We start from the raw sequence: 16,965 nt of genomic DNA, 5'->3' as shown, positions 1-16,965 counted from the left end.
GGGAACCCGTCATGAGGCTTTGTTCCCTCAGTGCTGCCCCTACTCCCCATCATCTAATCCGTCTTGTATCCTTTGAACATCTTGGGCTGTTTGGTAACCTTAAAGATACTCCCATTTGTATCCCTGATTCCTTCACTTTTATCTCTTCGTCATACCGAGTACTCTACCTTCTTTTTCCAATGTAACATCTACAACAGAGAAGCATGCTAAGGAAAACAAAAACTGACCCCAGCTTCTGAGATCCTTTTGGCTGCTGAGTAAGCAATCCTAACTTTGAGAACATATTCCAAATATTTTCCACTCAAGACCAGGACCTGATTCTGACCCCCTCACTTTTAAAAAATGAAAGGACAATCCACATGGGCCTCCACCCAATTTCCTCCTGTGTGTTGCCATGATTTGATTCTGAGCAAGCTTACAGTTCCTCTTTCCCATTTCTGAACTCCATACTTTTGTTCACGCTGTTCTCTACCAAGAAAGCCATTTCGCCAACCTTGCTTCTTCCATGAAGGCTACACTAGCTACTTTATAATTTTTAAAAATATTTTATTTATTCATGAGAGACACAGAGAAAGAGGCAGAGACACAGGCAGAGGGAGAAGCAGGCTCCATGCAGGGAGCCCGACATGGGACTCGATCCCACATCTCCGGGATCATGACCTGAGCCGAAGGCAGATGCTCAACCAACTGAGCCACTCAGGCATCCCTATAATTTTCTTTAAATATTTTATTTATTTGAGAGAGCGAGTGTGCGAGAGAGCACTAGCATAAGCAGGGAGGAGGGGGAGCAGGAGAGGGAGGAGCAGACTCCCCACAGAGCAGGGAGCCAGATGCGGGGCTCATCCCAGGACCCCCCGGGATCACGACCTGAGCCAAAGGCAGACGCTTAACTGAGCCATCGAGGCGCCCCGGCTACATCATAGTTTTAGTGGCGGAAGGAAAGATGCTGTGTGTTAAGTATCTGGTGCCTGTACTCAGATTACAGATTTCAGGCTTTTTTCCCCTTTCTGCCTATAGGTATATACAGAATGACTCGAATATGAAAATATTTACTAAAAAAAAAAAAAAAAAAAAAAAAAAAAAAAAAAAAGAAAATATTTACTAAATACTAGAGCATTTAAATATAAGGTATTTACTAGTGACCAACTAAGGATTTTTTTTTTTTTTGCCTTTGCTGCCCACACTCCCCCTTTGACCCAACAAGAACCAGAAGTTTCTCACTGTCCACTAGATGGCACTGCTTCCTTAGTCAGCAGTGACCCTTAAAGGACCCTATTCCAACTGGGACAAAGTCAAATCTTGAAGAATAAAACCATGCCACTTGCTTCCACAGAGGTCTCCAATTAGGCTATGCCAGGAATGTGACAAAATATAATAGGAGTCACTTTTGATCTTCACATATATAGCCAACTGGTCTACAATGGCCCAGAAACAGGTGGGTAGCCGTTACTACTCAACTATTACGAACTACTGAACTATTACTTATGAACTATTGTTACAGTTCATAAGCCTTGATTCTCCAGATAGGTTATAACCATCCTAAGGCGGACTGCCTCAAGTCACCTTCTAAAACAACAAAATGTTCCTCACGACTCCACACAAATGAAAAGGGACACCACAGAAAATGGGGATTAGGCTTTCTATAGTTTAGTGTAGGGAGGACTTTCAGCAGGTGGTCCCCCAGCTTTCCCTTGGGGAGCAGAATAGCTGAGGCATAGGGATACAGTGTGGGCCTGAAATGTGAATGACCAGGTCACTTCGCCCAAGTAGGAAAACTAGACAATCCAGCCCCGTGTGGCCCAGTAAACGCAGCACGGGACTGTTTGCCGCTTCCCCCCGGCTCTGCTCCCAAGCTGGTATAAAACTTCACAGAAGTCATAACCTCCTGGGCCTCAATTTGTTTCATTATCAAGGAAGAGATCTTAAAGGCTTTAAAAATAATGACATTCAAAATATATTAAAGTAATACCTACAGTGTTAAAAATAGAACATAATGGATTTAACATTTTGAATTGATTTAGAGACAAAGTATTTTCATTATTTCAATAACCTTGATGAAACATGAAGGACAATGGCTTTCATGGAACGATCTTGAAAATATCTCCTTCTTCCCTCTTATGCATGGTTTCCAGGTAGGAGGGATGGCCTGTGGTTACCATGGCAGGATACTTACCTTCTGAAAGAAATGTTTTTTGTCATCTGCGAAAAGCTGAACTCTCTGGCCCAACACCCAACTAGTTATCTGCGTTCAAGAGCGAGAGGCCACCACCGAGTCACCTAGGACCAGGGCCCGCCGAGCAACAGGGACAAGCACAACATGTGGTCTTTCCGTGGAAACAAGCTATTCCTAAATCCATTCAGTGCCTTAAGCTAAACTAAGACCCAAGAACACCGGAAACCCCGACAGCAGAGGGGCCACGTGCCCAGGTCTCACAATTAAATAAACCAAGTGGTGCACTTCATTATCTGCTCTGTGGAAGACACCACTAGGATGCTGCAAAGAGTCACATTGAGTCAAGAGGCAAATACATTCTATTAAGAGCCTCAAAGAACTTAACCAGGTCAGCCAGAGTACTAGCTAGGTGAGCGCTTCCCAACAGCGGTAAAGCGGAAGTCCATTAAACACGCGTTTGCCATTTGCCGAGAAGATGCTTAGAACCGGGTGCTGAGAGCGAGCGGGGATGACGGGGAGCCGGTGCAAGCTGGCAGCGGGACAGGGCGACGACTTAGAAAAGGTTCATGTCAAAACACAGCGGAGCTCGGTTTTGAGAAAGCAATCGTGAGGTAAGCTTCTTTGGGGCACAAACTTTTTAAAAGATCTTATTTATTTGAGAGAGAAGCTCACAGGCTGAGAGAGAGAGAGAGCGCGCGCTCACAGGCAGTGGGGAGGGCAGAGGGAACAGCAGGCTCCCTGCTGAGCAAGGAGCCCCCGGGGCTCGATCCCAGGACCCTGAGTGAAGGCAGAAGGCAGACGCTTAACCGAATGAGCCATCCGGGTCCCCTGGGGCACGAACTTTAAAACCTGAAATTTTGTAAGGTTGAGCAAGCAAAATATTTAGAGTCTGGGATATTACAGCACTGAGATGGACAAACTGACATAACTTTTAACAGAATAGGAAGTCTTAGTTTTAAGAAACTAGTTTATTTTGGATGTCACCTGCAGGCAGGTGAGATGTGAAAAGATGTGGCCTCCAGAGGCCACTTCATCTCATCCTACTTCTGCGTGAGCCCCATCCCACCCTCAGCCCACCACCCAGAGAGCAGTCCCTGAGGCAGCGTGCCGTCAGGCCGTCTGGCTCACTCCCACAACTCCACACAGCCAACCAAGTGGCCTGCAGCCAGGCGGTTTGCGGACACCCTCCTCCTCCTCCTCCTGGGAACATGGGTGGGGGAGAGGGGAACCTCTGCAGAGCAGGTGGGGGAACAGCCCAGTCCCCCTCCCTGAGCAGTGCCCCTGTGGCAGGGCAGGTGCAGACTCAGGAACTTCCTTATTGCCTTTCACCCCCATTCTGGGGAAACCGACTACAAGACCAGGAAGCAGGTCTTCAACAAACCAAAGCAACCATCTAGTTGAATCTCTTCAAATTCACATTCAGGGGCAGCCCGGATGGCTCAGCGGTTTAGCGCTGCCTTCGGCCCAGGGTATGATGATCCTGGAGACCCAGGATCGAGTCCCGCGTCGGGCTCCCTGCATGGAGCCTGCTTCTCCCTCTGCCTGTGTCTCTGCCTCTCTCTCTCTCATGAATAAATAAATAAAATCTTAAAAAGAAAAATTCATATTCAGAACTGACAACAGGAGTCACACTGAACCTGCTCATAAACCACCGACCACATTCAACAAAGGTATAAAACACAATTATTTTATTGACTTCTTACAATCAAACACTGCCAACTACCATTACTTCCACTCATGCATCAGTAAAGAAAAGGATATTTCCTTAGTATTTTCAAATGATACATTTAAACAATAAACAAAAAAGTTAGAACTTAAAATGCACCCTGATTAATTATGTAAACTGGTAATTTAAAAAAAGAAAGCGTAACTAATAATTTGGTTCCTTTCTTCATAAAATGGAAATTTAAATATTTCTCCTGATAGTCTTGAGGTTCTCATTATGTCATGAGTAGTGCAAAGTGTGGCACACAGAGTTTCATCTGGAAAGGTGCATCTCACACACCTTATTAAACAAACGAAATGTGCATAACAAAATGCATACAGTCAATGCATGATAGAAAGCATGTCTCCAATACAAGGTGGCCCCTCAGGCCACTGTATTATTTAGGTTTTGCATTATCATTTATGGCATTATAGATTAATTATACATAACATACTTTTATACATTTTAACCCTGAAGATAAGAAAAATAACTGTTGCTTGAAAAATTATTCCAGGTAGCCATTTGGTTTGTATCAGGAGAAAGTGAACCTCCGAGAGTCTAGCGTCTGCCCAATCTGGAATCATCAGCTTGCGTGCTCGGTCAGACGGGACACATTTCACAGTGAGCATTTCCCAGGTCCCGGCGTGCTGCTCCCACGGCACGCCAGGGGACAGAGCATCTCTGCCATTATCCTCTGTGTGGTTTTCCCTTTTTTTTTCTGGATGAACTGTATTACTCTATTCTTTTGTCTTGTCTTCTCAGCTCTTTCATGGCCTTCCACTTCAATTACTCATAAAGCCTTTCAGAATATCCTCAGAGAGCTCCATAAGGGGAAGTTCCGGAGAGGGAAAATCCAAGGGAGGAAGATTGGGTATGGGGATGTCCTTGGCTTTCCCAGTACTCGAGGCAAACTTCTGCCAGGTGGAGGAGGCCGCAGCAGTCTCGGAATGTGGCGGCAAGCTCCACAGCTCAGACTTTTCTACAAAATCAGCATCAACATCCAGCTCTTTGTCTACTGGGCCTTTCAGAAGTCTGGCCTTTTCGGCCTTTAGCTGTTTGTTTTCTTTCCTTAATCTTTCATTCTCAGCCACAAGGAATTCCACGTGCCTCTTCAAGTCTGCGATCTTGGTTGCCTGCTCCTCTATAATGGTCTTATCATCTTTGGGGGCTTTGCTTCCAATGCATGGCTCTGCTGGCTCCCTCTTCTGCTGGAGTAGAAACAGTAGTGTGTCTGGATCCCTGTCAAAGACCCCCTGAATTTCAGGCAGATGTTTCTCAGTGGAAGGGCTGTATTTCTCGGAGAGGAGGGGACTCTGGCCCTCGGCCTCCTCGGAGGAGGGTCTGTGAGATGCCTGCAGCGGAGCAGCTGCCTCTTTGTCTGTGCTCTGCTGGGCTTTCAATCTTTCCTCCCGCTTTGCCCTTTTCCATCTCTCCTGGATGAGGAGGAGCTGTTTCATGTGGCTATCCCTTTGCAATTCCAGTGACAGGTGAGCCTAGCACACACAGAAGGAAAGGTATCATTTAAATCTTTTTAGGAATAGCCAATGAATATAATCCCAAGATCCTCCTTTCTAAATAACTTTTATAACACTTAAGATTTATATACTATGTTTCCAATTCAAAAGAACCTCAAATTTCCTCAAAACAACCAGGTCTCAGCTGGGCCAGAGGCCATTCCCATCCACCATAGTCAAGGCCCCACCACAAAAAGAGGGGACAAACAGGCAACAAAGGGGCTCAGGGAGGACTGCACTTCTGAGCCCCACAGGACATCTCCCTAAGGCCACTCCTTCAAGACCAGGAGACGATGGTGAACTCCCTAACAGATGGAAATAAAGAGCTAGTCAAAATAAGGAGACCAAAACACATTCTAGACGAATGAATAAGACAGGTCCTCAGAAAAACAACTAAATGCCATGAAGATAAGAAATGTACCCCAAAAACAGTTCAAAATAATGGTCACAAAGATGCTCACCTAACTTGGGAGAAGAATGTATGAATATGTATCTTCAGCAAAGATATAGAAAATATCTCCATTATATAAGAAAGTACTGAGCAGAAAAATACAATAAGTAAAAAATACATTATAGGGAATAAACAGATTATTATTATTATTATTATTTTATTTATGATAGTCACACAGAGAGAGAGAGAGGCAGAGACACAGGCAGAAGGAGAGGCAGAGACACAGGCAGAGGGAGAAGCAGGCTCCATGCACCGGGAGCCCGACGTGGGATTCGATCCCGGGTCTCCAGGATCGCGCCCTGGGCCAAAGGCAGGCACCAAACCGCTGCACCACCCAGGGATCCTGGGAATAAACAGATTAGATGATACAGAACAGATCAGCAATCTGAAAGGGTAGAAATCACCCAAAATCAACATCAAAAGAAAACATTTTTTGTGATAAAGATAGTTACTTAAGGGATCTCTGGGACAATATTAAGAGTAATAAAACTTGTATGAAGAACTACTATTAGCAATGTCCACAACAGCCGAACTATGGAAAGGGTACAGATGTCCATCAACAGATGAGTGGATAAAGACGTGGTGTATGTATACAATGGAATACTACTCAGGCATCAAAAGAATGAAATCCTGCCATTTACAATGACGTGGAAAGAACTACAGTATATTATGCTAAGCAAAGTAAGTCAGTCAGAGAAACATAAATACCATATGATCTTATTCATATGTGGGATTTAAGAAACAAAACAGATGAACACAGGGGAAGGAAAGGAAAAATAAAATAAGATGAAAACTGAGGGAGACAGACCGTAAGAGGCACTGAGCTCTAAGAAACAAACTGAAGGTTGCTGGAAGGCAGTGGCTGGGGAGATGGGGTAACTGGGGGATGGGCATTAAGGAAGACACTTGGTGGAATGAGCACTGGGTATTATATCAACTGATGAATCACTAACTTCTACCGCTGCAATTTTTTAAAAAGGAAGAAATGGAGCTTTTATAAAAATAATTTTTATTTTAAAACAAAAGTAAGTAATAGCTGAAAGAGATCCACACCAAGACATTATAATTAGATTGTCAAAAATTAAAGTGGACCTCAAAAGCAGCAAGAGAAAAGCAGTTAGTTCCATATCAGGGAATCCCCATAAGGTTATCAACTGAGTGTTTTATTTTTTTGGTTAAGTCTTTTTCCTCATCTTTGTAACAACATCTAATTTTTTAGGGTCATTTTATTTTATATCATTTCTGTAGAGATCTTTGCACTCTGGTTTAGAGGGTTATAAATAACACTGGGATGTTAATCTATAAATCAATTTTATTTTCACCATCAAAATTATCATGTTCCACATAAAGCCATCATATGAACTGCAGGTAGCAACTGGAAAAGAGTTAGCAACATGGGAAACACAGTTTGGCAATTTCAGAAATAAAAACACTATTCCAATGTATGTGAATTCCATTGTGAAATGTACAAATACTAGAATAAAACAGAAGAAGCATCACCTACTATTAAATAACTGAAGACAACTAAGTGTAGGGGGTGGCTGGAAACACAGTAATTACTGACAAGTTTTCATAATTTCAACACATTTAATTCTCAGGATTCCTGAGTACAAGCACAGATTGGAGAAGTGTCACTAAAGAGGAGGGACACCAAAAAAAGCAAAAACAAAACAAAAACAAAACAAAACACAAAAAACAAAACAAAAAAACACCCAACAACAAAAAACCAACGACAACCACCAAAAAAAAAAAAAAACACAAAAACAAAACAAAACTCCTTAAAGGAGCTGACCACAAATCATGTGGTACAAATTTTAGGAAAGTGCAAAACTGCTGTCTGGAAGTATGTTTTTCTGACCACCACCATGAAAATATAGCAAAAATGTAATGATCTGTTTCCCCCCCTAAGGTTTTGTTAGGTCTTCAAACATCAGAACCATTATTAAAAAAAAAAAAAAAAAAAAAAAAGGGAAGAAACATGATTCACATTAACAATACTAGAGTCATAAATAATAATGTGTATCAATTACAGATTTTGGAAGGAAATGGAGAACATGTTTTATTTTCCTGGTATTCTGTTTAGGACCAATTAAGACCCTGGTCATTGAGATGATCTCTCCTTAATGCCTGAGAGGCTCTGGCCTTTTACGATAAATGCTTTGGGCTGGTTCGGAGTCCACACAAAGCATGCCTACAAGTCCCTGGGTTCAGGGATCCTGGCGAACCAATGCCAAAAGCAGAAATTCCTGGGAGAGAGAAGAGGGTGAAGGCTGCCTCTCCCCCACTCCTCCCAAAGTAGGCAGGGTAGCAGCTTCAAGGATGCCCCACAGCCTTCAGGGGCCAGTTCTCTGTGGAGCTGCCCCAGGGGAGGCTCAGCTGGGGCAGACGGAGCCTGGCACACTCCTGCATTAGGAGACTCGAAATACGAAAGGTGTCAACTGTCCCCAAATCGATATACGGGTTTAATGCAATTCCATCCACATCACAGCAAGATGCCAGTTGTAAAAGAGGGGAAGGTGAGACCTCTGGTGATAATGTTACAGGATGTGAATCCTCTGCCAACTATCAGCTGGATTCTGAGCAAAAGGTCTCCGGGCCAGGAGTGGCACGATACATTCACAGTGCTGAAAGGAAAACACAACCAAAAATACCCAGCAAGGCTATCATTCAGAACTGAAGTAGAGATAAAAGAGTGTCCCAGACAAACAAAAGCTAAAGGAGTTTGTCACCACTAAACTGGCTTTACTAGAAGCATTAAAGGTAATTCTTTAAGTGGTAAGACAAGACCAAAACTAGAAACAAGAAAACATATGAAAGAAAAAAATCTCACCAGTAAGGAAAAACAGAAAAAGAAGTGGATCAACCACTAATTAAGCTAGTATGAGGGTTAAAGACCTAAGTCGACAAAATCTACAATAATTAGTTAAGGGACTCATTTAATAAAAAGGCATAAAATAGATGTCAAAAACACAAAATGTGTATGTGGGGTGATAAAGTGAGTAAAAATGTAGTGCTTTTAGGATGCACTCAAAACGACCACCAACTTTTTTTTTTTTTTTTTTTTAAGATTTTATCCATTTATTCATGAGAGACACACAAGCAGAGACACAGGCAGAGGGAGAAGCAGGCTCCCTGAGGGGAGCCTGAAGTGGGACTCGATCCTGGGACTCCAGGGTCACACCCTGGGCCAAAAGCAGGCACTCAACTGCTGAGCCATCTAGGCGTCCCAAATGACCCAACTTAAAATAAAACAGACTGCTATCTACATGTAATTATATATAAACCTCATGGTAACGACAAACCAAAAATTTGTAACACACAAATACAAAGGAATCCAAACAGAACACTAAAGAAAGTAATATCAAAAGTACCTGTGACTGGTATTTTTTTTTTAAGATTTATTTATTCATAGACACACACACAGAAAGGCAGAGACATAGGAAGAGAGAGAAGCAGGCTCCCCTCGAGAAGCCTGATGTGGGACTCAATCCCAGGATTCTGGGATCACAACCTGAGCCATAGACAGACGAAAAGTGGAAGAATGGAAAAAGATATTCCAGGCAAACAGAACAGAATAAAACTGTGGTAGCAATACTAATACCAGGAAAAAATACACTTTAAAACAAAAGCAATAATAAGGGACAAAGGAGGGTGTTACACAATGATAAATTAATCAGTCCAACCAGAACACCTGGAAACATTTATGCAGCCGACATAGGAGTACCTACATATATAAAGTAAATATTAAGGGAGCAAAGGGAGACAGTGACAATAATAGAATAATAACAGGGAACCTTAACCCCCCACTTATATCAATAGATTATCCAGACATAAAATTAATAAAGAAACACTGACCTTGAAAGATACATTAGTCCAGATAGACTTAACAAATACTTATAAAATAATCTATCCAAAAACAACAGAATACACATTATTCTCAAGTGCATGTACATTTGTCTCCAGGATAAATCACATTAGGCCATAACAAATTTAAGATTGAAATCATTTCAAGCATCTTTTCTAACCACCAGAGCATATAAACAGAAATCAACTATAAGATGAAAACGAAAAAAACCCCACGAACACATGGAGGCTAAAATATGCTACTAAGCCACCAATGGGTGAACAAAAAGAAATCAAAGAGGACTCAAAAAAGACAGGGAGGCAATGAAAACACAACAGTCAAAGACAGCAAAAGCAGATCTAAGAGGGAAGTTAACGGTGATACCACCTCAAGAAATAAGAAAAATCTCAATCTAACCTTTCATCTAAAGGAACTAGAAAAGGAAAAACAAAGCCCAAAGTAAAATAGAAGGAAGGAGATAATAAAGACCAGAGAAGAAGTAAGTGAAACAGATTTCAAAAAAACAGAAAAGATAAAAGAAACTAAAAGCTGGTTTTCTATAAAGATAAACAAAACTGATAAACTTTCAATAAGAAAAAAGAGGGACGCCTGGGTGGCTCAGTGGTTGAGTGTCTGCCTTTGGCTCGGAGCATGACTGCAGAATCCTGGGATCGAGTCCCACATCGGGCTTCCTGCATGGAGCCTGCTTCTCCCTCTGCCTGTGTCTCTGCCTTTCTCTCTCTTTCTTTCTGTGTCTCTCATGAATAAATAAAATCTTAAAAAAAGAAAAAAGAGAACACTCGCATAGAAAATCAGAAATGAGAAGTTACAATCAATACCACAGAAATACAAAGAATTATGAGAGACTACTACGAAAACTTATACATTAACAAACTGGACAACCTAGAAGAGATGGATAAATGCTAGAAACTCATAACTTCCCAAAACCGAATCAGAAGAAATAAAAATATTTAGAGAGACTGAATTGTAATAAAAAATTCTTAACCAGCAAAGGTCCAGGACTGGATGATTTCACAGGTGAATTCTACCAAACATTTTAAGAGTTAATACTTATCCTTCTGAAACTATTACAAAAAACAGAAGAGCTAGGAAAGCTTCCAAATTCTATCAGTGAGGCCAGCATTATCTTGATAACTAAACCAAAGACACTACAAAAATTACAGGCCAATATTCCTGATGAACACAGATACAAAAATTCCCAACAAGGTATTAGCAAACCAAATCAACACCATTATTAAAAGGATCGTCCACCATACCATCATCTCATGGGACTTATTTCAGGATCCAAGAATGGTCGATAGCTACAAACGTGTATCAACCAGACACACCACGTTAACAAAAAGAAAGATAAAAATCATACAATCATCTCAATAGATGCAGAAAAAGAATTTGGTGAAATTCAACATCCAATCATGATAAATTAGTTCTCAACAAAATTGGTTTAGAGGGAACATACCTCAACTTAATAAAGGCCATTTATGAAAAACCCACAGCTAATATCATAATGATTAGAGGCTGACCATTTTCCCTCTAAGATCAGGAACAAGATGAAGATATCAACCCCTGGGGCACCTGCGTGGCTCAGTCTATTAAGGATCTGCCTTCAGCGTGGGTCACAATCCCAGAGTCCTGGGATCAAGCCCCACCTCAGGCTCCCAGCTCAGTGGGGAGTCTGCTTCTCCCTCTGCCCCTCGGCGTGTGAGTGCTCTCTGTCTTGCTCATTCAAAACAAATACTTTAAAAAACATTTTTTTTAAAAAAGGATATCAACTCCTGCCACTTATTCAATACAAAACCAAAGTCCTAGCCCTAGCAATCAGATAAGAAAAAGAAATAAAAGGTATCCAAACTGGTAAGGAAGAAATAAAATTATCACTATTTGCAGATGACAGAATGCTATATGCAAAAAAATCATGTGATAATCTAAAAACTGTGCTGCAAGAACCATATGAAATGTTTCTGTGTCCTCATCATCACTGAAGTATTCATTGTGTCTGACACCATGTGCAAGGCTTGTGTGGAAGCGGACAGTCTATCTTTACACGGGCATAATTATTAAGTTTTCTTACCATTTAATGACTGTTTCAAAGAATTACATTACCAATGGGCACACCTCTCTCTTAATTGGGAAAAACTGCGGATTAGCCTATCATCACAGGTAAGTGGTTTTTTAAAAATGTAACAATGTTTCCAATACTGTATTATAAATATGACTAAAGTGCTGTAGACCATAAACATCCTATTCATACATTAGTGTTCAGGCTAGGCTACTGAGAAGCAATCGTATGGAAGATGCTAGTTTACCATAAAGCAATCATATTAGTTCTTCTTTGTTATCAGTGAATGAATTGCTATATCTGTCAATGAAGGAGTTTTTTTGTATTTTCAGTTTTGATGTCTCACGTCAAATACATATGACATCTACAGCACTAATGTCCATAGTAACAGACAATTCATCTCATAAATAAACAACATAAACTTACTGTATTGACAAATACAGGACAGTACTCTAAACATATTTTCTCATCCTTGTGATTTTAATATTTTTTTCTAGCTTACGTTCATAGAAGAATACAATATATAATCACGTTACATACAAAATGTGTAATCAATCATTTATATTATTGTTAAGACTTCTGGTCAACAGTAGGCTACGGGTAATTAAGTTTGGTGGGGGGGGTGGTAAAAGTTATATAGGCAGATTTTCAATTATTTAGGAGGCTGAAACCCACTAAGCCCTGAGTTGTTCAAGACTCAACTGTATTTTCCACATTTTCTATGCTGAATGTGTTTTTTTGTCAATGAGTGTTTATGAAAATTTTGTTAACAATTTTCTACTTAAAAGTAACGTATTCACAGTAGAGTATGTGTGTGTGGGGGGTACATTTTAATATTTTGTTTAAGATACTGCCTGGCAGGCAGCCCCGGTGGCACAGCAGTTTAGCACCACCTGCAGCCCAGGGCGTGATCCTGGAGACCCTGGATCGAGTCCCACGTCAGGCTCTCTGCATGGAGACTGCTTTTCTCTCTGCCTCTCTCTCTCTCTGTGTCTCTATGAATAAATAAATAAAATCTTAAAAAAAAAAAAAATTAAAAAAAGATACTGCCTGGCATTGTTAACCAAACTGAGTGCTTTAAAAAATTCTAAGTGAGAAAAACAATAGTCTAAAAAATAATGACACTGTGACTCAATGAGAATTTTACTCTATCAGATATATATTAAATTAAAAACTTTTTTTAAAGATTTTATTTATTTATTCATGTGTGGGGGGGGGGGGGGGCAGAGACACAGGCAGAGAGAGAAACAGGTTCCATGCAGGGAGCTTGACATGGGACTCGATCCCAGGTCTCCAGGATCAGGCCCTGGGTTGAAGGCAGTGCTAAACCGCTGAGCCACCCAGGCTGCTCTAAATTAAAATTTTTAAACAAAAAAAGCAAAAACAAAGTAAATAGGTCCTTCTACCTTAGATAAGCTAACTTTTTTATTCATAAACAAAATCCCATTCATTCAGAAAGTCAGAAGTCCTTTCCAAATCAACACATTGAATAAGACCTTTTTTGAATGGTCCTACGCCTCCAAAATGCCATTTGTACTCAGCTTCAAAATTAGAAAACTTTTCCCTTTAAACATTCATTCTACAACTAGGTAAAATCTTTTTAAAGATTTACTTTATTTAAGTGGGGGGAGGAGGAGAGACTCTTAAGCAGACTCCATGCTGAGTGCAGAGCCTAGTTTGGGGCTGGATCCCATGACCCGAGCTGAAATCAAGAGTCAGATGCTTAACCAACTGAGCCACCACCCAGGTGCCACAGCTAAAATCCCTTTTTACTAACAGGGGTTCAGAAAGCTCAGTGCATGTTTGTATTCTGTGGCTAACATGAGCAGTTCTAGACAACGGGAAGAGCACAGAATAGAAAACAACTTTCAGATTCTCTTGGCTCAGTTTGAGGAAGTCGTATTTTTTCCCTTGCCCACTGATAACCCCTCACAGAAGTGATCATCTCCTTAATTGTATTAGACAAACATTTACTGAGTATTTTCTATGTACCCTGACACTTTTATAATCGAAAAATCATCTTTGGATAAAGATATTTTCAAAACCTAGGCAGGCCCTTCCCAAACGCAGAAAAAATTTAAAGCCATTGGTGAAACAAAATTTAAAGGTACCAGAACTGCTTAGGAATTCAGGAAAAGACAAATTTAGATTTAAATTATTTTTGGCATGCAAAGGGAAGGCCAGCAGCTCATTTCCCCTTAGCCAGAACTGCTTAGTCTCTAAGAAACACACATCTTAGATCTGGGAGTAAATAACTGAAAACAGAAGTTTCTGCATGCCGCATCTGGGACATTGAGTTTTAATTTTTGAAGTACTCTTGTCCATTTTGTGTATTTTAGACTACAATGTTTTATGCACGCTATTTTATGCATAATCAACTCTTGACAAAAAAAAAAATCCTTCTAACCCTTATCACAAATATTAAGAAATTGTCTCACCTGCTCAGATTGTGTGAGCTTCATGGCTTCAGAAAGATATGCTGGTTAAGAAAAAAAAAAGGCACATTAATATGAATGTCATAATCTTGTAATCAACAGGTCAAAGGAAGAGCTCTAATACTCCTATGACAAAAAGATTCGTTTAGAAGCAATTCTGCTACATAGTTATCCTGTTCCTGAAAAGAAACAAGGTGGGGATTTTAAGACAGGATTCTTAACTTCTCCAAGAAAGAAGTCAGTGGTAATCAACTGTAGATATTCTCTACCCTATAATGAAAGTCTTCTTTAAAATCCTTGTAAGATTTCATAATTAAGAAAGTAAGGATGGCCTAATCAGAATTATAGGATCAGGAAGGATAAAAATTAAACAAGAACCTAACAAAACCTCATTACTCACTTTGATCAGAAAAATATCAAGAAATGATTATTAGTATCTTTTTACCCACATGAATACCTGTACTATATCATTTTGGCCTCCTAGAGAACTACTTTTATTGAACTATTTGAGCTATCCCATCAACCTATCATGAATCAGAGCCATAAGAACTTGTTGACATGGGACGCCTCACTGGTTGGGCATCTGCCTTCAATTCAGGGCATGGTCCCGGGATCGAGTCCCACATCGGACTCCCCTTAAGGAGCCTGCTTCTCCCTCTGCCAGTGTCTCTGCCTCTCTGTTTCTCATGAATAAATGAATAAACTCTTAAAAAAAAAAAAAAACTTCTTGACATTATTTATTTTTAAGGCTTTTATTTATTCATGAGAGACATAGAAAGGCAGAGACACAGAGGGAGAATCAGGCTCCATGCAGGGAGCCTGATGTAGGACTCGATCCCAGGACTCCAGGAACACTCCCTGGGCTAAAGGCAGACACTAAACCGCTGAGCCACCCAGGCATCCCTTGACATTATTTATTGTAAGTTGTTGAGGATAGTTATAATCTTTTTTATAAAGACCACAAATGATCAGTAACTCAATGAACTTCTCTGACCCTTAGGATCAGTTCCTGGATGATATAATTTACTTGAATTTAAATAATCACTGTAAAAGTCCCTATTTTTCCTCTCTGAGCTATCTTCTAGAAAGCTCAAAGCCAAGTTCTCCTATCAAATAAGCAAGAACTCATGGTGCATTCTGTGAACAATGCTTCTAGGCACTCCTCATTTTATCTTTGTGGATTCCCCATCTGCGTATTTTTAATTACATTTTATATTTTGTTGTATTCCTTTCTAAGGCCTTTTATATGCTATCTAGAACAAAACTGGGTATAAATAACAAGTACTATAATAATAGATCATGTACAGTCTCTGTTTTTTATTTTCTTGCTTACTATAAACTTTTCATTATCTCTCATCCCTACATTAAGTTCCTTTTTCCTTTTGCAGATACTACAAGGTAGTGTTTCTGTCATCTTAATCCAAATATTTTAATGATTCTGAATTTATGACTTAAAACTATTGTCTACCAGATTCTACCACAGTCTTGTTTTAATGTATTTTTTAAATTGGAGTTCGATTTGCCAAATTACAGTATAACAACACCCAGTGCTTATCCTGTCAAGTGCCCCCCTCAGCACCTGTACCATAGTCTTTGAGATACAGATTAACTGGGTGATTTCTCCCCAATGGAAGACAGAGTTGGTTGTACAGCCTTTGCTCTAGCCATACTTACATTTTTCCTCAACTTTTGTGCCTTTTATTCTCATAATAAGTCTGTAGAGCTGCATACAGACTATTTTTCCTTGTTTCTTCATGTTTAAGCCTGCTGAGACATTCTACATGTGGATGAACTTTCCTAAACATCTTTCCTATTGTGTCTGCAAACACATGTCCCTGTGTGAACTACAGTTTGCTTTAAATCCACTTTATAAACAAATGGAACAGTTTCATAAAACCAGGCTTATACCACTGAGCAGGGAGCCTAACTCGGGATTTGATCCTAGGCCTTTGTAGAACCCTAAAACCATGAGAGCAGAGGATACCCAAGGACACGGAGTTCCCAAAGTGCAAAAAAATCAACATGAGTCACACTGTCACTTAAGTGTTTTCCACGCTTTACTTTAAATTTGGGGTCTTAAGGGGTACCTACCTCTGTCAGTAAAGCATGTGACTCTTGATCTCAGGATTTTAAGTTCAAGCCCCACACTGAGTATAGAGATCACTTAAAACCAAAATCTTAAAAATATAGATGTATAACTAAAATAAAATCTGGGTCTTTTTTTTTTTTTTTTAAAGATTTTATTTATTTATTCATGATAGTCACACAGAGAGAGACAGAGAGGCAGAGACACAGGCAGAGGGAGAAGCAGGCTCCATGCACCGGGAGCCCGACGTGGGATTCGATCCCGGGTCTCCAGGATCGTGCCCCGGGCCAAAGGCAGGCGCCAAACCGCTGCGCCACCCAGGGATCCCTAAAATCTGGGTCTTAATAAAAAGGTTATTTTAAAAGAAAAAAATGGGGGGGCCTTCGTGGCACCATCTGTTAAGTATCCAACTCTTAGTTTGGGCTCAGGTCATCTCAGGGTTGTGATATCAAGCCCTGCATTGGGTTCTGCACATCTCTCTCCCTCTGTCCCTCCCCCCACTGGTGTACCCTCTCTTTTGAATGAATAAAATCTTTAAAAAAAAAAATTTCATTCATTTGAGAGAGAGCACACAAGCAGAGGGAGAAGCAGACTCCCCACTGAGCAGGGAGCCTAACTCGGGACTTGATCCTAGGCCCTGGAGACCATGATCTGAGCCGAAGGCAGGCTCTCAACCGTCT

General features: G+C 40.5%; 1 protein-coding gene across 2 annotated transcripts in view; it reads right to left on the bottom strand.

Annotated features, from left to right (window-relative positions):
* Nucleotides 1-3,840: 3,840 nt before the first annotated feature.
* NRBF2 (nuclear receptor binding factor 2) overlaps nucleotides 3,841-16,965 on the bottom strand; it is a 32,981-nt gene continuing 19,856 nt past the window's right edge. For both annotated transcript variants that reach the window (XM_038534064.1, XM_038534065.1), the window contains 2 exons: nucleotides 14,203-14,243; nucleotides 3,841-5,371 (listed from right to left, as the gene is read on the bottom strand). In XM_038534064.1, the coding sequence (XP_038389992.1) occupies nucleotides 4,661-5,371; nucleotides 14,203-14,243 (752 nt within the window). In that variant the 3' untranslated portion in view covers nucleotides 3,841-4,660. The remainder of the gene's footprint in view (nucleotides 5,372-14,202; nucleotides 14,244-16,965) is intronic.

Source organism: Canis lupus, chromosome 4 (assembly GCF_011100685.1).
Source record: "Canis lupus familiaris isolate Mischka breed German Shepherd chromosome 4, alternate assembly UU_Cfam_GSD_1.0, whole genome shotgun sequence".
Classification (NCBI taxonomy): Eukaryota; Metazoa; Chordata; class Mammalia; order Carnivora; family Canidae; genus Canis; species Canis lupus.
This window is presented reverse-complemented; position numbering and strand designations above follow the sequence as displayed.